The sequence below is a fragment of the Ornithodoros turicata genome, chromosome 2, assembly GCF_037126465.1.
Source record: "Ornithodoros turicata isolate Travis chromosome 2, ASM3712646v1, whole genome shotgun sequence".
Lineage (NCBI taxonomy): Eukaryota > Metazoa > Arthropoda > Arachnida > Ixodida > Argasidae > Ornithodoros > Ornithodoros turicata.
The window spans coordinates 53,437,331-53,460,832 of record NC_088202.1 but is presented as its reverse complement, the minus strand read 5'-3'; the positions used below and the strand labels follow the sequence as shown (position 1 = coordinate 53,460,832).

The 23,502-nt window shown below is 47.5% G+C and overlaps 1 protein-coding gene and 17 non-coding genes across 18 annotated transcripts; all 18 read right to left on the bottom strand.

Moving 5' to 3' along the window:
* Positions 1-5,371: 5,371 nt before the first annotated feature.
* LOC135385408 (transcription factor Adf-1-like) lies at positions 5,372-10,405 on the bottom strand. Its single transcript, XM_064614704.1, has 5 exons — positions 9,961-10,405; positions 9,738-9,897; positions 9,555-9,652; positions 7,823-7,920; positions 5,372-5,927 (listed from the first exon to the last, which is right to left on the bottom strand). The coding sequence occupies exons 1-5, from the start codon at positions 10,139-10,141 to the stop codon at positions 5,565-5,567; spliced, it is 900 nt and encodes a 299-aa protein (XP_064470774.1). The 5' UTR covers positions 10,142-10,405; the 3' UTR covers positions 5,372-5,564.
* A 1,764-nt stretch (positions 10,406-12,169) lies between these two features.
* Trnam-cau (transfer RNA methionine (anticodon CAU)) lies at positions 12,170-12,242 on the bottom strand. The gene has a single exon. It is a non-coding gene; the product is annotated as a tRNA-Met (tRNA).
* A 283-nt stretch (positions 12,243-12,525) lies between these two features.
* Trnam-cau (transfer RNA methionine (anticodon CAU)) lies at positions 12,526-12,598 on the bottom strand. Its single transcript has one exon. It is a non-coding gene; the product is annotated as a tRNA-Met (tRNA).
* A 283-nt stretch (positions 12,599-12,881) lies between these two features.
* On the bottom strand, positions 12,882-12,954 carry Trnam-cau (transfer RNA methionine (anticodon CAU)). Its single transcript has one exon. It is a non-coding gene; the product is annotated as a tRNA-Met (tRNA).
* Positions 12,955-13,237: 283 nt separating this feature from the next.
* Trnam-cau (transfer RNA methionine (anticodon CAU)) lies at positions 13,238-13,310 on the bottom strand. The gene has a single exon. It is a non-coding gene; the product is annotated as a tRNA-Met (tRNA).
* Positions 13,311-13,593: 283 nt separating this feature from the next.
* Trnam-cau (transfer RNA methionine (anticodon CAU)) lies at positions 13,594-13,666 on the bottom strand. The gene has a single exon. It is a non-coding gene; the product is annotated as a tRNA-Met (tRNA).
* A 283-nt stretch (positions 13,667-13,949) lies between these two features.
* Trnam-cau (transfer RNA methionine (anticodon CAU)) lies at positions 13,950-14,022 on the bottom strand. The gene has a single exon. It is a non-coding gene; the product is annotated as a tRNA-Met (tRNA).
* Positions 14,023-14,305: 283 nt separating this feature from the next.
* On the bottom strand, positions 14,306-14,378 carry Trnam-cau (transfer RNA methionine (anticodon CAU)). The gene has a single exon. It is a non-coding gene; the product is annotated as a tRNA-Met (tRNA).
* Positions 14,379-14,661: 283 nt separating this feature from the next.
* Trnam-cau (transfer RNA methionine (anticodon CAU)) lies at positions 14,662-14,734 on the bottom strand. The gene has a single exon. It is a non-coding gene; the product is annotated as a tRNA-Met (tRNA).
* Positions 14,735-16,941: 2,207 nt separating this feature from the next.
* Trnam-cau (transfer RNA methionine (anticodon CAU)) lies at positions 16,942-17,014 on the bottom strand. Its single transcript has one exon. It is a non-coding gene; the product is annotated as a tRNA-Met (tRNA).
* A 283-nt stretch (positions 17,015-17,297) lies between these two features.
* Positions 17,298-17,370, bottom strand: Trnam-cau (transfer RNA methionine (anticodon CAU)). The gene has a single exon. It is a non-coding gene; the product is annotated as a tRNA-Met (tRNA).
* A 283-nt stretch (positions 17,371-17,653) lies between these two features.
* Trnam-cau (transfer RNA methionine (anticodon CAU)) lies at positions 17,654-17,726 on the bottom strand. The gene has a single exon. It is a non-coding gene; the product is annotated as a tRNA-Met (tRNA).
* Positions 17,727-18,009: 283 nt separating this feature from the next.
* On the bottom strand, positions 18,010-18,082 carry Trnam-cau (transfer RNA methionine (anticodon CAU)). Its single transcript has one exon. It is a non-coding gene; the product is annotated as a tRNA-Met (tRNA).
* A 2,262-nt stretch (positions 18,083-20,344) lies between these two features.
* Trnam-cau (transfer RNA methionine (anticodon CAU)) lies at positions 20,345-20,417 on the bottom strand. Its single transcript has one exon. It is a non-coding gene; the product is annotated as a tRNA-Met (tRNA).
* Positions 20,418-22,096: 1,679 nt separating this feature from the next.
* Positions 22,097-22,169, bottom strand: Trnam-cau (transfer RNA methionine (anticodon CAU)). Its single transcript has one exon. It is a non-coding gene; the product is annotated as a tRNA-Met (tRNA).
* A 283-nt stretch (positions 22,170-22,452) lies between these two features.
* Trnam-cau (transfer RNA methionine (anticodon CAU)) lies at positions 22,453-22,525 on the bottom strand. Its single transcript has one exon. It is a non-coding gene; the product is annotated as a tRNA-Met (tRNA).
* Positions 22,526-22,809: 284 nt separating this feature from the next.
* On the bottom strand, positions 22,810-22,882 carry Trnam-cau (transfer RNA methionine (anticodon CAU)). Its single transcript has one exon. It is a non-coding gene; the product is annotated as a tRNA-Met (tRNA).
* Positions 22,883-23,160: 278 nt separating this feature from the next.
* Trnam-cau (transfer RNA methionine (anticodon CAU)) lies at positions 23,161-23,236 on the bottom strand. Its single transcript has one exon. It is a non-coding gene; the product is annotated as a tRNA-Met (tRNA).
* Positions 23,237-23,502: the final 266 nt, after the last annotated feature.

Sequence of the window (23,502 nt, the reverse complement as noted above, 5' to 3'; positions counted from 1 at the left end):
TTGAGAGCTGAAAGTGAGCAGGTGGAACGCGACGCCATCCGAGTTTCTACAAGATTGGTCACATGCAATGTTTTATATGCTTGCAACCAAATAACAAGCATTTTCACATTGAATTCTTATTACATATGCATTACGCAATTAAAGGAACCAAAAAAAATAACTATCTTGAGCACCACTCAACAAACATACAAGGCCAAATGTCTAATGTCTAATAATAAAGGCGTTTCAGAACACGAATGTGACTCAGGTTCCCCTCCACCACACATAACCGGTCGCATGTTATCTAAACTTTTCATAGCGTACCCCCCCCCCCAAAAAAAAAAAAAACAACAAAAACAACAACAATGGTGCCGTGATGTTACACTTAAGGTTTGTCTGCATGCCTATAGTATTGCGACATGTCGCACGTGCTGCAGGGTAGGACTGCGGATAAGTTTGACCACCTGGGATTCTTTTGACGGGCGGCGGAAATCTCCGACACACGGTGCTGGTAGCAATATTTACCTCCCCCACATTGCTACCGTCCACGGCCGGGTTTGAACCCGCGATCTTGATCTCAGCAAGCCAACACGCGTTATATACACCCCATAATCCTGACGTGTGGTTGATAACGGGCGAAAGAAGGCGCTGTACTCTTTTCAGAATGTAGAAAAAAGTAAGTGAAATAACGTTTTAATGAAAAACGCAGAAAGTTTTCTTTTGGTGTCTGTAGCAGACGACGCGAGCTATTTGTGGAACCCTAAAACGATACATTGAAGGGCGAGGCTACGAACGTTTCTCGCTAATAAGGTAGTCGATTGAAATCTGCCTGGACCGTTTGAACAATGAAGCTTGAAGTTTCGCTATGGTGAAGGTGCAGCGTGCTCGGGAACCCAAGAATAGAGACGCGACGTTTCTGGCACTCGTAAACTTGGTAGTGAGTTGGCGAGGATGAGGGGAGGGGCACTGTCTCAAGTAGCTTAGTAATTTTTTTTTTTTTTGTGTGTGTGTGTGTGTGTGGGTGGGTTTGTTTTTTCAGTTCGTCGGGTGACGAGTTCAACATCTCCTCATTCTTCTCCATTTTAGGATTGAATCCGATCCCAAGCAGCAAAATGTACTGAAAGTCGGGTGCAATAGGGGAGGACGGGTAGGTGGAAGGCCTTGAACAGACTCGTGAAGCTAAGGAACATCGATAAGACACATACCGTCCACCCCTATTGCACTCGACTTTCAGTACATTGTGCTGCTTGGGATGTAATCCATTGTTCCGATGATTACGTTACTAGATAATTCACTTGCTTCCAGGCCACTGAATTACTCGGATTACTGAAGAATGAATTTCCAGTGGGGCATTAAATCCAGCAAGGCCAGTAAATCAACGCGCGCATTCACTCGACGACTTCCTTTTCTTCGCACTTCCAAGGCTCGCGTCCTGTGTTCAATACGCCATATCGTACACCCTTAAACAACAAGATAAGTTGCATTTTAGTTAAGACAATAGTGTGGGCAAGCTGGTATATCACGATTAGGAAAAAACAAACTGGGAAAACTGGCCAGACAGAGAAGACACGTACACCGTGTGTTCGTGTCTTCTCTGTCTGTCCAGTTTCTGCGCTTTTTTTCCCCCAATTGCATGTTAGCCGCAACGTTCGAAAGCGAATCTCTCGGATTCTTCAGCAAACAGTGATTCACATATGAGTATTCCACTCGTAATTTAGCCAAGCGTAAAAAAAGACACACATACAACGTGATAACACTCACTATTTATTCGCTTTCCGTCATGCTTTCCGTTAGACCATGTTTGCCTGTCCTGGGAAAACAGACGCGATGATGGGCGATAAGGAGGGTACGAAAAGGAAGTGCGTAACACGATAAACACTAGAGAGAATTTTAGTGCATCGTACGCTATCGCCATTGCCTACGTAGGGGATAGCGTAGTAGTTCTGCGCAGCGCGCGAAGCTCTCTGTATGTTTTCAGCGTGCGCGGAACCACGTACCAAAGCTCTCACTTACGTACCCAAAGGCGGTAGCGAACGCTGCACTAAAACTCACTATTAATGCTTATGAGCAGTTTGTGATGTGATGTGAACTGGATTCTATCACCTGCACCAGGGCGCTCGAAGATCCAATCAATCAAGATCGCTTCCAACACAGACACGAAAAATAAATAAATAAATAAATAAAACAGAGAGAGAGAGAGAAGTGTTCTCCCTTTCCATCGCTTAAGGGGTTGCGATACTTCGTCCCATGTTATACAAAATAAATGCTAAAGACATTTATTTGCACAGACGTGAACCTGCATTCCAGGTTTTACAGCAAACAGGGTAATAGACGCATAGAAAATCGGCACCGCCAATATCGAATCCCATTGGGCTGTGACATTACTGCAGGTGTCTCCGCCAGTGAAGCAGCGCTGGAGAGGTCATGTGCCTCCAACTACCAATGGGAATGGCCGTAGCGCTCGCCCCTCCGGCGTTTCCGTACCCCGGTGCGCAGTACTACGCGTGCGCGATGTAACGAGCCACGTGTGTCGAAGTGTCACAACCCTTTCAAGGCTTACATTTCTTATGGAACCTATCGGCATTAGCCTGGCCTCAGGTCCAAAGAAGGCGGCGCTGGAGCGTCAAATACCTCTTCCCCACGTGCTAGTTCAGCGTTCGTGACAGGGCGCCAGCGGGACGCCGACTGAGCCAAAGAAAGTGGCGCTGAATACCCTTAACGTGACTTTTTGCCGGAGAATGCGTAAGTATGTTCCACGTCCTGGCTCCATGCCCGGTGTAGACATGTGAACGGTGGGAGCCGGCTGCAACGTCACGTCACGGGGTCTTGACTAACGGCGTGACTTAAATTACGCATATAGTGGCTCATGCCTGTGGTCGAACGGATGCCAGAAAAAGAGACGTGGAATGGTGTGAAGCAATCAGCCGTTCCATTTTTAACGCTCTTTCTTTGGGTTATGTGGACCGATATGTGGACTGCCCCAAAAAGAGCCTAGTTGCGTCCGACTATGTCGAGGCGGTTGGAACAAGTAGCAGCGTGCCAACTATAACAAAGGGGTCATTCACTTCGGTGTAAACTGGAATCGAGTGAAGAGTGTAAACACTGGAGAAAGTATCGAGGTCGTGTTGTCCTGTATACCTGTCCCGAGTACCAGGGTTGTCTCTATTGGTAGAGAAACCTCACAACGAAATCAGGAGGATAGGCAGGCCTATCGTAAAGATCGCCCGAGTAAGCAGCCCTTTCGGTTCGACGACGGGTGGAACACACCAAGACGCTGAGGCAGCGTTGATGACTGAAATGAGCACGCGTAATTCACTGCATCGTCCTGATTTGTGCGATCGTATGCGCCGTCACGAATACAGCCTCACTGTCTCGCGTGACTGAGTGGTTAGCGATGTCGTGTCGAGACTGGGAGGTGCCCGGATTCGAATCCTGGTGCCAGCTGTGCTGTCTGGATTTTTTCCTGGGTTCTTTTCAGACGCTGTCAGGCACAGTTCCCTTAGAAGGCGGCCGAGGACGCACATTACCCCAGAGCGCTAGCCGTGACGTTGCCCACCTCTGTGAGACCGACAACGGCGAGTTCTTTCAGTAAAACCACCACCACAGCCTCAGTGTCACACGCGTGTTGGTCGATCAGTCCGAACTTCCCAAGCGGGTTACCACGTAAGCGTGGTAAAATTATTCTCGTAAAAGATTTTGATAACAAATTTTGCCCAAGGTAAAACTGGTAGTGAACGCTAGCGAGAATGCAAAATCAGACCTATCGGCATGGCTATCATCATGAGGCACGAATGATCCTGAGTGTTGGTAGCAACAAAAGATATTTACGACGTGCGCGTGGTTTTTGTGTGCACTAATAGCTTATTCATTTTTCAATATAGGAAAAACTATCTGTTGCCCGCACTCATACACATACACGAAATCACCTACTACCACCCGAGTACGTTCCCGTACCCCGCGCACGTGTCAATGGCGTCACTGGGCTTGTTTATTCGTGCATCCCGGGCCTGTACCCGTGCCGTGTGTCCGTACATCGTAATACGGAGTTAGTACACTTTTTGGTTTAACCAGGAATCAAGGTTCACTTCACGGAGCTGTATAGACCAAGACGAACGCGTGTGAACAGATGAATGCCATGCATCCCCTGTTGCCGGCCCCGCGAAAAAGAAAAAAAAGCTTTGGTCGTGGCGAGACCGGCCATGATGTCGGCGTGAGCGCTAGTAGGAATCAGCTGTGCCAACCAACGATGTCATGTTTTTGCAACAGACCCATTATGGCCACTCATTGAAAAAATAGAAACGGCTAATCACTGCGTGTACATTTAGCTCTAGGTGAGAAATGGACCTCAACTGACCCTTCATAATTTCGGTGTGGTCATCACCATACCCTTCTGTTTGGAGTTGTCAACACCTGCGATAACTGTATGTTTTTCAAATGGCTATGTGTCATTAAACCTGATATGATTTATTTTTCTCTGTTCTCGTCTGGTTTTGTTGCCCTGGGTGATTAGAATGGTTCGGCAAGGAAAAGGGAAGGTTCGGCTATGCCAGCAGGCCAACGGCTTTGGAATGTCAGCTGTCCGGAATATAACGCGAACGAAGTGCGCGAATGCAAAACGCACCATGGGTAATTATGCACTGCTTATTATTCGTACTTCTGACGTAATCTCTGACGTCATTTATTTACAATCGTAGTAGTCTGCGCAACGGATGGATGGCGCTGACGGACCCTGCGTTATGGCGTCATTAGTCAGTTTCAGTCAACCACTTTGCAACATCCAGAGGTCACTCTCTTTTGACGTATGCGGACACACAGTAGGAAGAGGAAGATGTGTCCTGCATCCTCCGGGCACAATAAATCCATATGTGCATGTTGACCGTCCGAAAGCATCTCCGGTTTCCTGCTAATGCCTACTAATTTCAAACAGTGCACTGACGTTTTGAGGGAACGGATACCAAAGGCGATCTTTTCCTTGTTTTCGTTTTTCTGGAGCAATAAAGAGGCCTCCTATATTTTCGGGTTTCCCTGGAAGTTTGCTTGATTCGATTATTCGGACGAATCCGTTATCCGGACGGAAGAGGACGACTCCCGAGATGGCGGGATAAGCGAGACATGATGGAAGCGAGGAAAAGTGACGTATGCCGAAAGTATGCTTCACACGCACTATAAAATGTGTTTTTATAGCTCTCTAAGTGCGTGTTTCTGTACTTCATAGTAGAACTGCTTGAATAGACAGGCTACAGCAGAAAGCATTTACACAATCAATCATTCGGTGGAAGTAACATTCAAACATGGGTTACAACGCATGTGACGTGGGTACAACGCACTGCGCCAACCGCTCCTCGCTCACAGTGAAATTTTATAGAACGAAGAACACACACTGGCTTGCATAACAATCACAAAACAGATGTCCCCTGGCTTTTGGTCTATTTTCACAGTGAAATGAAGGGCTTGGAGGCATCTTTTAATAAAAATAGTTATGTGGACGATAGGATTATGATGATAATACAGATGAAACAAACCACATGTTCATTATTCCCTTGCGCTGGGGCACCGTCATATCGGTACGTCATGGTTATCGAACCCTATGTACAATCAGTCATCGACACATCATCGCCAAATTCTAGATCGTAGAGAACTTGTTGGAACTTCAACTGCGCCAATCTCTTTTTCCTCGGTGGCAGCGATTTAAGCGTCTCTTTCAAACTCAAGAGGAACATAACGTCACAGTCCCTAACGTCAATGTGTTCTCTATGGCAATGATCGCCGTTGACCCTCTCTTGCTTTACCGTGGGTAACTCATCTGTCGATGCAGTGGGAAGAGTAACACTGGTGGCGTGTGTTTGCCTTCGCTTTACCGATCTCCGCACCGGGCTTTCGTAGCGCATCTCTTGTTGCTGCAGTTCGCGGAATGTGTCCGACGCTTCGGAAGTGTCCTCGTGGCTTTCCTGAAAACACAACCATGCACTTGCATGAAATGTGGAACGACACTTTGTGGATCCAACGGAAACGCGCAATAAAAGCAAAAAGAGAGTGGGGGTCATGTAGGTTTTATCTTCTTTTCTGATAATTAACCATTTAAATTGGCGGTTGCCCAGTTAATTGGACATCTCGTATAAGGTGCCATGTACGTTATTCAGAAGTAAGGTTATAAATGAGGAACGTGTCATTTACTGCAACAATTGAATGGAACGTACGGACCCAGGACCTTTCTCCAGAAACAGTTACCCACCCTTGAATGCGCTACCACTGTAGCAGATCTGCCAACCTGCTCTCGTCGTATCTGGCACAGTGTAGGACCGTCTGGGACAGGCGTCGGGAACCTGCGGCCCGCGGGGCGCTTGCGGCTCAGCTTTGCTGCAGTCGCAGCCCAGCGTAGACCAAGCGCGTGACAAAAACTCCGGGGCTTATATAGCTGACAGGCAGAGGGCGCGGCACGGCAGGCGAATTCCTCAGGCAAAAGCGCTCTCTCTGTGTTTCCTTTCCCGCTCTTAGTAAAATGAACAAAAGGTGTTTGTCGTATTCTCGTACCATAACTTTGTGAATGCAACAAGCCATCGAAAATGCAAGCTTTCATTACAGCTAAACTTGTTAAACAGTAATAGTTACAAAGGAATGTGTAGCATGTGTGCAGAACGCGTTCAGCTTGTTATTCAGCAGCGATAACTAATTTTGCGAGGCTAATTTAGATTTATTTTAGAATGTGTTCAAATATCTTCTGCGATCCCTGGAAAAAAGTCGACGAGGGGGAGGGTGAAATGTGGCCGTTAGGATTGCAAAGGTTCCCGACACCCTGGCCTATAGGAAGACAAAACGCGTTCTACGGGCTTGCGGCACGAAGTTTGGTAAGTAGACGAAACCTTGCCGTGATTGATTAGTAATCAATCAATCAAACAAACAGAAATAAATCACGATTGGAAAGTAATTGTTCTGAGACTGGGACATACAAAGAGACAAACACAGCACAAAACTCAACTTACCTGGGAACATGAACAGTTGAAGTATATGGCAGTCATCGAAAAAGCCATCGCGCCGTATGTATGTATATGTGTGTGAATGAGAATAAATGTAAGAGAGAGTGTGATGAGAGAGAATGCGTGTCCCGTCAGCAGATGCGGATCCATGACTTTTCTGAGGGAGGAGGGGGGGGGTCCTGCCTTGGACAGAATACTATCGCACTACCAAGGTCAATTGAAACTCTATATCACGACAAATTTATGGGGTTAGGACATCTTGACCCCCATCCCCTAAATCCGGGCCTGCAGGTCAGTCAAGGCTCCTAGGCAAGTCGTCGGAACACCGCTCTTGCTTTTTCGATGTCTGCCATACTTCAATCATACTTCAATCACTTCTCAGAATTCAGCGTTTCACACCTAGAACTCCTCCAATCATCTACCACTGTTCCCACGTAACTACGACATATTCTCCTGCGACAAGGGGGGTGAGGGGTATGTTGATTAGAACAGAGAAAGAAAAGGACACAGACTATGTTCTCAGTAAATGATGATCGATACAAGTCAGCCCGCCTCACGAAACTCCCGTTCTGCGAACACTACAAAGCTGCTTCTTGATACACAAGGGCACTTCGCCATAGCGCACAGCATACTCTGAAAGCGGTGTCATGTGCTCGCCCTTCCTCATTCACAGAGCGTCCTCCCTCTCGTTGGATTCAGACGGACACCGCACCGCACGTATCAACGGCCGTTGTGACGTGTAGCTATGTATACTGGTACTAAAGGTTAGCATAGGCCAGAATGGCTCGGACACTTTTCCCTCTATCTCTTTGTGCGCTTCTTTGCGCACGCGTCAATACCGAACGAGAAAAACCCTTTGCGTGGCATACCTCGTGCTCCCAGTACTCTCCCACGCTTCCAGTGATTTTGACCGCAGGTTCTTCAGTCGAAGACGCATCGCCACCATTCACCAGAACTTCGAGTAACCCTGCAGATATGCATGTACCGCATCAGCGCAACAGCTTGTTTGCCAATTCCGCTAACAACACTCTGGACAGGATCGCAAGCGCACACATGTTGAGCGCACAAAGCATGAGCTAATGTTATGCGTGGAATAGAGTCACTAAATAAGCTACGCTTCAGAGTATCGACACTGAGTTCCAAGGGAGAGCAGGAGCGCCATCTTGTTTCAGCACCACATCCACATCATCCCCATTTGAGGATCAAAGATAGCTAACATAATGCAGGCTGTGGGATAGAGAAGCGTGTATGATTGTTGTGCGATAATCCGTGTATTGTCCCCAGAGCGTCCCGAGGACGTCAAGGTGAGCTCAAGGCCGTCGGACCTTGATGAGCTGCTTGCAAGAGAAAGGAACATTTCACCAACCTCGAGAGATGCCATCATCCGCTAAAATGCGCGTGGCTACCGTGGCGCGGAAACAAGATGGCGCATGCTCGCTCTTGGAACTCAGTGTCGATACTCTGAAGCGTAGCTTATTTAGTGACTCTAGCGTGGAACACGCACGTGCAAGGATTTTCTCAGCACACCTCTCCCCATCCCTTACACCCTACGAATCCCCAAAATTTTTTACGCGATTTTGTTGTGCGTGAACATGCATGACAGTAACTAACTGAGACGGGTGTCCAACAACCCCTGAGATAAAAATCATGGACGATTCCGTGAACATATGTAAGAGAAAGGTGCCTCGGGGTTTTTCGTCGTACCTCCCCTTCTTGTTTTTGTACCATTTTTGTCCGAACAAGTGCTGTGTTGCTGCTACGTAAAGTTACTTGTGCAATCGAATGCACACGTCCGTGCAAGGTTCCTCGTTATTCGACCTTACACGTAGGAGCATCAAGTCGCGGGAGATGTTCTGAAAACTATGGCTGTTTACAAGACAACAACAACTTTATTTTATGATGAGGATTGGGGAGCTACATCGCCGGTTTTCGCAGTCATCTCTCAGCATCGTCATCGCTCATCATTGTCACCGCTCATATTAGACCCCTGGGGTAGCGTTCCACTCCTAAAGTGGAAAACCTCCCCACTTCATCGTCAGAATATAACTGTTGTTGTTGTTTCATAGATGTATCTTCGTCGTTCAGCCGAAAGCTTACATGCACGTGTGGACTAATCTGGTAAGCTCTGCTGCGAAAGGTGCCTGTCTACGAGTATAGTAATGATCACTATAACCTGAAATGTCCTTCTGGAATAGCTGGCAGACGGATCTCGATGGACTCCCATTTAAACGGCACTTTCTCTTCCGTTTTGGAGTGCAAGCTTAAAACTCCTCTTCAAGTTGTAGTAATTCGGAAAAGGGGGAGAAACACAGCAGCCAGTATACACTACAGCGTTAGTTTAGGGAATAAACTTTCACCCCGATGGAAAATTCTGGGAACTCGTCCTTCTATGAATGCGTCGCGTACAAAAAGGAGGGAAGCGGTACGACAAAAGAGCAAGGGTGCAGGCCGGTAGTACATGGCTACGCGGCACAGCAGAGTGGGGAAAGGTATAGACAAACGAAAGTTCCTTCGTTTCTTTTTTGTTCAGCTTTCACGCGTCATATGCTTGAGGCCACGTTCACATTAACGCGCCATATTAAGTATCGTATAATAACGTACTTGGTGTCTCCACGTCACACTGCAGTATCATATCCGTCCCAGATGCTGCCGCTTGGCACTGTTTATCAGCGCGATCTTGTTCGAGCATCCGATGGTTCCTGCATAACATATTTTGAAGTTTCCCAAATTGCGCATGGCCAGTCCCCCTGCATTGAGTGTTAACCTTTTCACAAAGCCACCTACCTTCTCATTTGAATGTGACCTCTTAAAAATCCCAAGCATCTAAAGAGTGGCCAGCTCGACTGCACTTGATCCATTCCTGTGTCACCGTCTTCTCTCCCCTGGCGAACTTCACGCACGTACTTGTCACGTATCGTACGCCACTGTTTGTGACACTCCTCATCTGCACCATGTAAGTCATGGTTAGCCCTCTTTCGTAAAATACGCGTTTAACCAACAGACTCACCTGGGTAGTTTAGAGCTCTCCCAATGACACGCCATGCATGTGACCTTTGCACGGGATCGCTATAACCCGAAGTTTTCCTGTCGAATAATAAGGGGTGCTTTGCCACCTCTGCGCACAGCCGTTCTTGCCTCGCGTAATCCCACATTATGGCTGCCATGGTCGATCCGATGCAGAGCGGCATGTGCGCAGCTAGTCCAATACCGTCCTGTCTGCCGAATACGACTACGCACAGCGCATTACATTTCACAAACTAGGTAGTTGTGAACCTCCGAGGATGCCCGAAACAACGTTACGCGTCTGCAGGGAGCCGTCGCATCTCACAGACTGGTGACGTCGCAACGCTTTCAGACGGAACGCTTCGCATCAGTGGGGACTAGACTGGCGCGCGCCGCAGCGAGCCGTTCGTTCGCTGCCATGGCAACCGATAGGCCGGAGGTGTTCGCAACACGCTCGGACGGAAACGCGATGCAGGAAAAAAGAAGGAAGGGTCGCCGGCATGAAAACAAGTAAAGACGGGGGCCTGCTGCGTGAGCACACGTGAGAGAGCGATGGAAAGAAAACGCTCGCTGTTGGGGATTAGGACAGAACGCAGGGTAGTTGAGTACAAATAATAGGAGAAAATTCTGGTTGCATTGAACAGCCTTGGGGTTTTAAAAGCGCTATTTAGGATGTAACTTGTCCTTTCCAAGCACGTCACCCTCTATGGCAGCACTTGAAGGAGGGAATGTAAGGCAGGCAACGTTTCCTCGAGTTCAAGGAGCACAAACAAGGGAAAGACTGCACGGCGAAGTGGGTAAGGGGACTTGTGTGTCGTCCGTTTGTGAACAGAACAATTACTTTCCCTCAGAACAGTTACTATATCCATCGTGTTCACCGAGACTGTGTTTGTTCTCTTCAAACTCAAGGCAATGTTACCCGCTTCATATAACCACCAGCTCGCCTGACTCTTGCTACTTTGCTCATCCGTGTAATTCTGATTGTACAGTTACCCGAAATCTCAATACGCCATAACAATACTAAGGCAGGACTTTACTCTAATCAAAAACTGCTACCGAAGTATTCCTGTGATCCAAAATCGAATTGCAGCTCGATATTCTTGGGACGTAAAACTGTGTGTGATGAATACATCCGCGTGGCAACCCGGGTGCAGAGTCGAGCCGGTGTTATTGTAAAATCTCTTAATTTACATGCACGAATGAAGGTGGACAGATGCTACAAAATAACTCAACGAAACCGCTCAACGGAAACAAACTTTAGCATTTTGCATTTTCTCATTTCATTTTTTCTTCCTTTTTTTTCTGCATCGCAAAACGTGGCTTATGTAGATATTCGAGCTGAACTGAATGGAGTGCCCGCTAGTTTAAGGTAGCCACTCAAATTTCGATATTCCTTTTGGCATAAAATTATTCAGAAATGATATACCAAGTATTGAGTTTTCCCGCCTGTTTTAGTTCGACTCTTACGGCAGCTCATGCAATGTTAGCCACACGCTTTACCACATATGCATATCTGTGATGAATAACCCTTTAGAGTTTCAGTTTCTTCTATCTAATTACTCGAATCCAATGTCTCGGCACCCACAAGGCAACGTAGGACATGAGAGAAACTTTGACAGCATAAGGATAAGAAAAAGCAATGGATAACTGAAGGAATGTGTGCAAGTGCTTCCCTCTGTATATCGGACGTCGCCGTCCAATTTCTGACCAGAACTTCATTTTAGACAGCTCAGGATGATGCAGGAGAAGCTGGCCTTTGAAGTTCTAAGTGATTCCCGAGAAACCCGCCAAATTCCCCCGTTTCTTAATAACGGCAAACATTTGCAAAGTTTCTTTTGATTAAAAAAGGACGGTGTTCCAAACACCAAAAGGGTTAATTTTTACCGAATTCTCTCTGGTGCGAAGACGAACAACCTGAAATCCTGACGAACAACCTGAAAAGTGCTCTTCAGGAAAATCCTTATTCTGCTGAGCTGTCACAGAGCCGATGCATTCGAAGGTGCCGCACTACATACTCACTGCGATATCCTTTATTCACTTAGAGGAGAACGCTACGCTTATTGGAAGTTCTGGTTTCACTTACAAGGTTTATTGAGCTGTACTACATGGTCTGCGAGACAGTTTAAACGCGTCCTATGGGTCCATATCGCGGCACCGCTACTTGGGTTTTGTTCTCCTTAGCAAGAAATGGTGTGAAAATGTAAACCGCCGCCTGCCCCGGGTGAGGATCGAACTCACGACCTTCAGATTATGAGACTGACGCGCTGCCTACTGCGCTACCGAGGCGGTATGCAGAGCGAAGGTTCGCGCTCCGCCTTGTTCTTTAGGAGCAACACCATACCTGAAGAGTTACCTAACCTAAGAACCACTATCGGACGCTCTTGCGCTACACTACCTCACGACGATGCTACTCTCACTGGAAGTTCTGGTTTCACTTACAAGGTTTATTGAGCTGTACTACATGGTCTGCGAGAGCGTTTAAACGCGTCCTATGGGTCCATATCGCGGCACCGCTACTTGTGTTTTGTTCTCCTTAGCAAGCAATGGTGTGAAAATGTAAACCGCCGCCTGCCCCGGGTGAGGATCGAACTCACGACCTTCAGATTATGAGACTGACGCGCTGCCTACTGCGCTACCGAGGCGGTATGCAGAGCGAAGGTTCGCGCTCCGCCTTGTTCTTTAGGAGCAACACCATACCTGAAGAGTTACCTAACCTAAGAACCACTATCGGACGCTCTTGCGCTACACTACCTCACGACGATGCTACTCTCACTGGAAGTTCTGGTTTCACTTACAAGGTTTATTGAGCTGTACTACATGGTCTGCGAGAGCGTTTAAACGCGTCCTATGGGTCCATATCGCGGCACCGCTACTTGTGTTTTGTTCTCCTTAGCAAGCAATGGTGTGAAAATGTAAACCACCGCCTGCCCCGGGTGAGGATCGAACTCACGACCTTCAGATTATGAGACTGACGCGCTGCCTACTGCGCTACCGAGGCGGTATGCAGAGCGAAGGTTCGCGCTCCGCCTTGTTCTTTAGGAGCAACACCATACCTGAAGAGTTACCTAACCTAAGAACCACTATCGGACGCTCTTGCGCTACACTACCTCACGACGATGCTACTCTCACTGGAAGTTCTGGTTTCACTTACAAGGTTTATTGAGCTGTACTACATGGTCTGCGAGAGCGTTTAAACGCGTCCTATGGGTCCATATCGCGGCACCGCTACTTGTGTTTTGTTCTCCTTAGCAAGCAATGGTGTGAAAATGTAAACCGCCGCCTGCCCCGGGTGAGGATCGAACTCACGACCTTCAGATTATGAGACTGACGCGCTGCCTACTGCGCTACCGAGGCGGTATGCAGAGCGAAGGTTCGCGCTCCGCCTTGTTCTTTAGGAGCAACACCATACCTGAAGAGTTACCTAACCTAAGAACCACTATCGGACGCTCTTGCGCTACACTACCTCACGACGATGCTACTCTCACTGGAAGTTCTGGTTTCACTTACAAGGTTTATTGAGCTGTACTACATGGTCTGCGAGAGCGTTTAAACGCGTCCTATGGGTCCATATCGCGGCACCGCTACTTGTGTTTTGTTCTCCTTAGCAAGCAATGGTGTGAAAATGTAAACCGCCGCCTGCCCCGGGTGAGGATCGAACTCACGACCTTCAGATTATGAGACTGACGCGCTGCCCACTGCGCTACCGAGGCGGTATGCAGAGCGAAGGTTCGCGCTCCGCCTTGTTCTTTAGGAGCAACACCATACCTGAAGAGTTACCTAACCTAAGAACCACTATCGGACGCTCTTGCGCTACACTACCTCACGACGATGCTACTCTCACTGGAAGTTCTGGTTTCACTTACAAGGTTTATTGAGCTGTACTACATGGTCTGCGAGAGCGTTTAAACGCGTCCTATGGGTCCATATCGCGGCACCGCTACTTGTGTTTTGTTCTCCTTAGCAAGCAATGGTGTGAAAATGTAAACCGCCGCCTGCCCCGGGTGAGGATCGAACTCACGACCTTCAGATTATGAGACTGACGCGCTGCCTACTGCGCTACCGAGGCGGTATGCAGAGCGAAGGTTCGCGCTCCGCCTTGTTCTTTAGGAGCAACACCATACCTGAAGAGTTACCTAACCTAAGAACCACTATCGGACGCTCTTGCGCTACACTACCTCACGACGATGCTACTCTCACTGGAAGTTCTGGTTTCACTTACAAGGTTTATTGAGCTGTACTACATGGTCTGCGAGAGCGTTTAAACGCGTCCTATGGGTCCATATCGCGGCACCGCTACTTGTGTTTTGTTCTCCTTAGCAAGCAATGGTGTGAAAATGTAAACCGCCGCCTGCCCCGGGTGAGGATCGAACTCACGACCTTCAGATTATGAGACTGACGCGCTGCCTACTGCGCTACCGAGGCGGTATGCAGAGCGAAGGTTCGCGCTCCGCCTTGTTCTTTAGGAGCAACACCATACCTGAAGAGTTACCTAACCTAAGAACCACTATCGGACGCTCTTGCGCTACACTACCTCACGACGATGCTACTCTCACTGGAAGTTCTGGTTTCACTTACAAGGTTTATTGAGCTGTACTACATGGTCTGCGAGAGCGTTTAAACGCGTCCTATGGGTCCATATCGCGGCACCGCTACTTGTGTTTTGTTCTCCTTAGCAAGCAATGGTGTGAAAATGTAAACCGCCGCCTGCCCCGGGTGAGGATCGAACTCACGACCTTCAGATTATGAGACTGACGCGCTGCCTACTGCGCTACCGAGGCGGTTTTTTTTTTCTTTTCCACCTTTATTTTTCAGAGCTTACTACTCTGAGTCACGTCGACTCAATACCTCACAATACCATACACAATACGACAAAATCACAGAGAGAGAATACGATGTTTCTCCTCTATACCGGACACGTTAATAACACAATTTCTACAAAACATTCAGCCTTTCGCAGACTGTATCTAACCACTCAGGCACTTCTAAGAGCTGAGTACAAGCTAACTTTACCTGCAGTAGTTCGGCTTTGAAATATTTCATAGGAGGACACAAGGGCTCTTCGTTCCTATCGGCCATACGAAGCTTCCACAAACAGTACATGGCAACAAGAAGAACGATATCGTATCTCACATTTTCACCGGGGCGTAATGGGAGGAAGCGGATAGTGTGAGGATTAAGCGAAAGACGGCGCTTAAGGACTTTGAACTGCAAGTCATCCCAAAAGAATAAAGCTTCTGTGCAGTCCAGAAAAAGGTGATCGACAGTCTCGGGCGTGTTGCAAAATCTGCAATTCACGGACCACGGAACATAGAATCCCTTCTGTTGAAGCCAAGCTTTCACGGGCAGTGTGGACGTGTGTAATTTAAAGAAAAATGACTTCATGTTGGGCTTGACCGGCATCTTCCTGACTCTGCACAATACATCCGTGCCGTGCCATCCGGAGGGGATTTGACGGTAGATGGGCACAGGAAAGAGTACATCGAGAAGATGAGCTACCAACGTTTTCTTGGCGACAGAAAAGAGGTACTCTAGGCTGAATCTAGCCTTCAAGAAGTTTAGGCTCTCGACAACCTCTTTGTAGAACCCGCTTAAGCGTAGACTTTCTTCGTGAAACCCAACATATATATCGGGAATGTAGTTGTACGCAAGGGCCCGCTTGATGGTTTCCAGAATCGGGTGTGAACTCTGCCTATAAAAAAACAGTCTCATGACGAGTTGCTTGATGTAGAGATGCTGTAAGCCTAGTCCGCCGTCCTTGACTTTCTTGAACAGGTTTTGTCTTCGCATCCTTTCGAACGTTGAACACCATATTGTGGTGGCAAATATGCGATGACAACGATGTATAATTTTGCGGGAGCATTGCAGGACTTGCAAGAGGTAAATCAGCTTAGCGGCCAGAAAAACATTGCACACAGAAGCTCGTTGAAACATTGAGAGATCTTGTTTTTTCCAGGTCGAAGCATGTGTCCTAATGTTTTGTAATCGCTCCGACCACAAGGAGGTCGTGTTACAACTTTTGTCTAACGGGACCCCAAGGTAGCAAGGACCACGGGTTTGCCACTGAACGCCACAAAAGAATTCCGGGGCTGTTCCCCATTGACCGCACCATATCCCCAGAGATTTGTCCTTGTTTAGACGTGCCCCAGAGACTTGACCAAACACATGAAGTTCGTGAATAACTTTGACGACACTTGGCTTGTCTGTCACGAGAAACGCAAGGTCATCCGCGTACGCCACGACCTTCACCACAGCATCGCGAAGCTCGAAACCACGTATGTCACCACGAGAGATGATACGCTGGCATAACGGCTCAAGGTATAGATCAAATAGTAGGGATGACATGGGACAGCCTTGTCGTACTGAAGCTCGAAGGGGCACTGGCGCGGTAAGAGTGCCGTTAATTACCAGGCTCGTTGCAACCTGTTCATAGCACAACTTGATTCGGCTTACGAACTTGTCTCCCATGTTGACGTAATGCAAGAGCGAAAACAAATAATCGTGACACACCCGATCAAAAGCCTTAGAGAGGTCCACTTGCAGTAGGGCTACATGACTTCCTTCAAGTCGACACCAGTCTAGAACCGAGCGGACAACATGGATGTTTGTTTGTATGGTCCTGTTCCTGATTGCGCATGTCTGATGATCGCCAACAAGTTGTGTCACCACAAGCTGGAGCCTGGCAGCAAGTACTTTGGCATACACCTTATGCAGAGCGAAGGTTCGCGCTCCGCCTTGTTCTTTAGGAGCAACACCATACCTGAAGAGTTACCTAACCTAAGAACCACTATCGGACGCTCTTGCGCTACACTACCTCACGACGATGCTACTCTCACTGGAAGTTCTGGTTTCACTTACAAGGTTTATTGAGCTGTACTACATGGTCTGCGAGAGCGTTTAAACGCGTCCTATGGGTCCATATCGCGGCACCGCTACTTGTGTTTTGTTCTCCTTAGCAAGCAATGGTGTGAAAATGTAAACCGCCGCCTGCCCCGGGTGAGGATCGAACTCACGACCTTCAGATTATGAGACTGACGCGCTGCCCACTGCGCTACCGAGGCGGTATGCAGAGCGAAGGTTCGCGCTCCGCCTTGTTCTTTAGGAGCAACACCATACCTGAAGAGTTACCTAACCTAAGAACCACTATCGGACGCTCTTGCGCTACACTACCTCACGACGATGCTACTCTCACTGGAAGTTCTGGTTTCACTTACAAGGTTTATTGAGCTGTACTACATGGTCTGCGAGAGCGTTTAAACGCGTCCTATGGGTCCATATCGCGGCACCGCTACTTGTGTTTTGTTCTCCTTAGCAAGCAATGGTGTGAAAATGTAAACCGCCGCCTGCCCCGGGTGAGGATCGAACTCACGACCTTCAGATTATGAGACTGACGCGCTGCCTACTGCGCTACCGAGGCGGTATGCAGAGCGAAGGTTCGCGCTCCGCCTTGTTCTTTAGGAGCAACACCATACCTGAAGAGTTACCTAACCTAAGAACCACTATCGGACGCTCTTGCGCTACACTACCTCACGACGATGCTACTCTCACTGGAAGTTCTGGTTTCACTTACAAGGTTTATTGAGCTGTACTACATGGTCTGCGAGAGCGTTTAAACGCGTCCTATGGGTCCATATCGCGGCACCGCTACTTGTGTTTTGTTCTCCTTAGCAAGCAATGGTGTGAAAATGTAAACCGCCGCCTGCCCCGGGTGAGGATCGAACTCACGACCTTCAGATTATGAGACTGACGCGCTGCCTACTGCGCTACCGAGGCGGTATGCAGAGCGAAGGTTCGCGCTCCGCCTTGTTCTTTAGGAGCAACACCATACCTGAAGAGTTACCTAACCTAAGAACCACTATCGGACGCTCTTGCGCTACACTACCTCACGACGATGCTACTCTCACTGGAAGTTCTGGTTTCACTTACAAGGTTTATTGAGCTGTACTACATGGTCTGCGAGAGCGTTTAAACGCGTCCTATGGGTCCATATCGCGGCACCGCTACTTGTGTTTTGTTCTCCTTAGCAAGCAATGGTGTGAAAATGTAAACCGCCGCCTGCCCCGGGTGAGGATCGAACTCACGACCTTCAGATTATGAGACTGACGCGCTGCCTACTGCGCTACCGAGGCGTTTTTTTTTTTTTTCACCAGGTAATAACGTTTATTTACAAACATTAAAATAAGCTATGACTGTACAGTGTTAATGAGTGATGTATGATGAATGAATGATGCACACCGTAGCATCCAAATACACAGAATACAAAAAAATACATGGTACACAACACACAGGTTGCACAGGTCACATACAGAGAGTAAAAATTTACATACACACAGGATAGAAAAAAATACATGGTACACAACGCACAGGTTAAACACGTCCCACACAGAGATTAATAATTTACATAGAGGACAGCGATTCACACAGATGCTCTAACCACGGTGGTGCTTCCAAATGCTGCATGCAGCATAGCTTCAGCTGCGTTATTTCTACTTTAAAATACTGCATGGGCGACGCCAATGGCTCTTCATTTCTGTCTGCCATACGCAGCTTCCACAAGCAATACATAGCTATCAGCATGATAATATCGTAGCGTATATCTTCATTCGGATGTAAAGGTAGGAATCTGATTGTATGTGGGTTCAGAGAGAGGCGTTTATTCAGTACTTTAATCTGTATGTCGTCCCAGAAAAACTGTGCTTCCGTACAATCAAGAAATATGTGGTCAACGGTTTCAGGGACTTTGCAAAACCTGCAGTTGGCAGACCATGGAACATATATGCCTTTCTGTTCCAACCATGCTTTCACAGAGAGCGTTGATGTATGAAGCTTGAAAAAGAATGTTTTCATATTCGGCTTTATGTGCATGCGTTTGACCCTGTGTAAAACGTCCGCTCCAGGCCACTCAGACGGAATTTGCCTGTAAATTGGCACGGGAAACAAGGTATCTATCAAATGGGCTGCCAACACTTTCTTTGAAACCGAAAAGAGGTAATCCTGGGTAAACCTGACTTTTAGAAAGTTGACGCAGTCCACGACCTCCTGATAAAACCCTGTCAACTGCAAGCCTTGCTCGTGGAAGCCAACATATATATCAGGCATATAGTTGTAGGCTACTGCTCTCTTCACGGCGTCTAATAGGGGGTGCACAGACTGCCTATAAAACCAGAGTCTCATAATTAGCTGCTTTACAAACAAGTGCTGTAGACCTAAACCTCCATCCTTGACTTTCTTGAAAAGGTTTTCTCGGCGCATTCTTTCAAATGTTGAGCACCATATCGTGGTGGCAAACACGCGATGGCACGCATGTACGATTTTACGGTAACACTGAAGTACTTGGAAAATGTATACCATTTTCGCCATCAAAAACACATTGCAAACTGAAGCCCGCTGGAATATTGACAGTTCCTTGCCTCTCCAAGTGAATGCATGCTTTTTCATCTTATCAATTCTTTCTGACCACATCCTGTTTGTGTTTCTACTTGCGTGTAGTGGCACCCCCAGGTAGTCCCGGTTGCTCGTCTGCCACTTGATATTGCAAAATATTTCTGGAGTTGAACCCCAAAGCCCACACCATACTCCTAAAGACATCTCTTTGTTTACTTGAGCTCCAGAAGCTGCACAAAACAAGTCGACCTGCTCCATTATTTTTTCGACACTTCTCTTATCTTTCACCAAGAACGCAACGTCATCTGCATACGCCACAACTTTAACTTCAACACCACCCAGCTGAAAGCCATGAACGTCATACTGACAGATTACGTGTCTACACAACGGTTCTAAGTACAAATCGAAAAGTAAAGGCGATAAAGGACAACCTTGCCGGACCGAAGCTCCAAGCGCAATCGGGGTGGCAATGAATCTATTCACCACAAGGCTCGTTGCAACTAGTTTGTAGCACAACTGGATGCGATTTACAAACCTATCTCCCATGTTGACATGACGCAGCAATGCGAACAGGTATGTATGACAAACTCTATCGAAAGCTTTCGAAAGATCCAACTGTAGCATCGCCACATGCCCACCCTCATATCTGCACCAGTCCAACACCGTACGAACTAGATGTATATTGGTTTGTATTCTTCTATTCTTGATGGCACACGTTTGCGGCGGTATGCAGAGCGAAGGTTCGCGCTCCGCCTTGTTCTTTAGGAGCAACACCATACCTGAACAGTTACCTAACCTAAGAACCACTATCGGACGCTCTTGCGCTACACTACCTCACGACGATGCTACTCTCACTGGAAGTTCTGGTTTCACTTACAAGGTTTATTGAGCTGTACTACATGGTCTGCGAGAGCGTTTAAACGCGTCCTATGGGTCCATATCGCGGCACCGCTACTTGTGTTTTGTTCTCCTTAGCAAGCAATGGTGTGAAAATGTAAACCACCGCCTGCCCCGGGTGAGGATCGAACTCACGACCTTCAGATTATGAGACTGACGCGCTGCCTACTGCGCTACCGAGGCGGTTTTTTTTTTTTTTTCCACCAGGTAATAGCGTTTATTTACAAACATTAAAATAAGCTATGACTGTACAGTGTTAATGAGTGATGTACGATGAATGAATGATGCACACCGTAGCATCCAAATACACAGAATACAAAAAAAATACATGGTACACAACACACAGGTTACACAGGTCACATACAGAGAGTAACAATTTACATACACACAGGATAGAAAAAAATACATGGTACACAACGCACAGGTTAAACACGTCCCACACAGAGATTAATAATTTACATAGAGGACAGCGATTCACACAGATGCTCTAACCACGGTGGTGCTTCCAAATGCTGCATGCAGCATAGCTTCAGCTGCGTTATTTCTACTTTAAAATACTGCATGGGCGACGCCAATGGCTCTTCATTTCTGTCTGCCATACGCAGCTTCCACAAGCAATACATAGCTATCAGCATGATAATATCGTAGCGTATATCTTCATTCGGATGTAAAGGTAGGAATCTGATTGTATGTGGGTTCAGAGAGAGGCGTTTATTCAGTACTTTAATCTGTATGTCGTCCCAGGAAAACTGTGCTTCCGTACAATCAAGAAAGATGTGGTCAACGGTTTCAGGGACTTTGCAAAACCTGCAGTTGGCAGACCATGGAACATATATGCCTTTCTGTTCCAACCATGCTTTCACAGAGAGCGTTGATGTATGAAGCTTGAAAAAGAATGTTTTCATATTCGGCTTTATGTGCATGCGTTTGACCCTGTGTAAAACGTCCGCTCCAGGCCACTCAGACGGAATTTGCCTGTAAATTGGCACGGGAAACAAGGTATCTATCAAATGGGCTGCCAACACTTTCTTTGAAACCGAAAAGAGGTAATCTGGGGTAAACCTGACTTTTAGAAAGTTGACGCAGTCCACGACCTCCTGATAAAACCCTGTCAACTGCAAGCCATGCTCGTGGAAGCCAACATATATATCAGGCATATAGTTGTAGGCTACTGCTCTCTTCACGGCGTCTAATAGGGGGTGCACAGACTGCCTATAAAACCAGAGTCTCATGATTAGCTGCTTTACAAACAAGTGCTGTAGACCTAAACCTCCATCCTTGACTTTCTTGAAAAGGTTTTCTCGGCGCATTCTTTCAAATGTTGAGCACCATATCGTGGTGGCAAACACGCGATGGCATGCATGTACGATTTTACGGGAACACTGAAGTACTTGCAAAATGTATACCATTTTCGCCACCAAAAACACATTGCAAACTGAAGCCCGCTGGAATATTCACAGTTCCTTGCCTCTCCAAGTGAATGCATGCTTTTTCATCTTATCAATTCTTTCTGACCACATCCTGTTTGTGTTTCTACTTGCGTGTAATGGCACCCCCAGGTAGTCCGGGCTACCGAGGCGGTATGCAGAGCGAAGGTTCGCGCTCCGCCTTGTTCTTTAGGAGCAACACCATACCTGAAAAGTTACCTAACCTAAGAACCACTATCGGACGCTCTTGCGCTACACTACCTCACGACGATGCTACTCTCACTGGAAGTTCTGGTTTCACTTACAAGGTTTATTGAGCTGTACTACATGGTCTGCGAGAGCGTTTAAACGCGTCCTATGGGTCTATATAGCGGCGCCGATACTTGTGTTTTGTTCTCCTTAGCAAGAAATGGTGTGAAAATGTAAACCACCGCCTGCCCCGGGTGAGGATCGAACTCACGACCTTCAGATTATGAGACTGACGCGCTGCCTACTGCGCTACCGAGGCGGTATGCAGAGCGAAGGTTCGCGCTCCGGCTTGTTCTTTAGGAGCAACACCATACCTGAAAAGTTACCTAACCTAAGAACCACTATCGGACGCTCTTGCGCTACACTACCTCACGACGATGCTACTCTCACTGGAAGTTCTGGTTTCACTTACAAGGTTTATTGAGCTGTACTACATGGTCTGCGAGAGCGTTTAAACGCGTCCTATGGGTCTATATAGCGGCGCCGATACTTGTGTTTTGTTCTCCTTAGCAAGAAATGGTGTGAAAATGTAAACCACCGCCTGCCCCGGGTGAGGATCGAACTCACGACCTTCAGATTATGAGACTGACGCGCTGCCTACTGCGCTACCGAGGCGGTATGCAGAGCGAAGGTTCGCGCTCCGGCTTGTTCTTTAGGAGCAACACCATACCTGAAAAGTTACCTAACCTAAGAACCACTATCGGACGCTCTTGCGCTACACTACCTCACGACGATGCTACTCTCACTGGAAGTTCTGGTTTCACTTACAAGGTTTATTGAGCTGTACTACATGGTCTGCGAGAGCGTTTAAACGCGTCCTATGGGTCTATATAGCGGCGCCGATACTTGTGTTTTTGTTCTCCTTAGCAAGAAATGGTGTGAAAAAGTAAACCACCGCCTGCCCCGGGTGAGGATCGAACTCACGACCTTCAGATTATGAGACTGACGCGCTGCCTACTGCGCTACCGAGGCGGTATGCAGAGCGAAGGTTCGCGCTCCGGCTTGTTCTTTAGGAGCAACACCATACCTGAAAAGTTACCTAACCTAAGAACCACTATCGGACGCTCTTGCGCTACACTACCTCACGACGATGCTACTCTCACTGGAAGTTCTGGTTTCACTTACAAGGTTTATTGAGCTGTACTACATGGTCTGCGAGAGCGTTTAAACGCGTCCTATGGGTCTATATAGCGGCGCCGATACTTGTGTTTGTTCTCCTTAGCAAGAAATGGTGTGAAAATGTAAACCACCGCCTGCCCGGGTGAGGATCGAACTCACGACCTTCAGATTATGAGACTGACGCGCTGCCTACTGCGCTACCGAGGCGGTATGCAGAGCGAAGGTTCGCGCTCCGGCTTGTTCTTTAGGAGCAACACCATACCTGAAAAGTTACCTAACCTAAGAACCACTATCGGACGCTCTTGCGCTACACTACCTCACGACGATGCTACTCTCACTGGAAGTTCTGGTTTCACTTACAAGGTTTATTGAGCTGTACTACATGGTCTGCGAGAGCGTTTTAAACGCGTCCTATGGGTCTATATAGCGGCGCCGATACTTGTGTTTTGTTCTCCTTAGCAAGAAATGGTGTG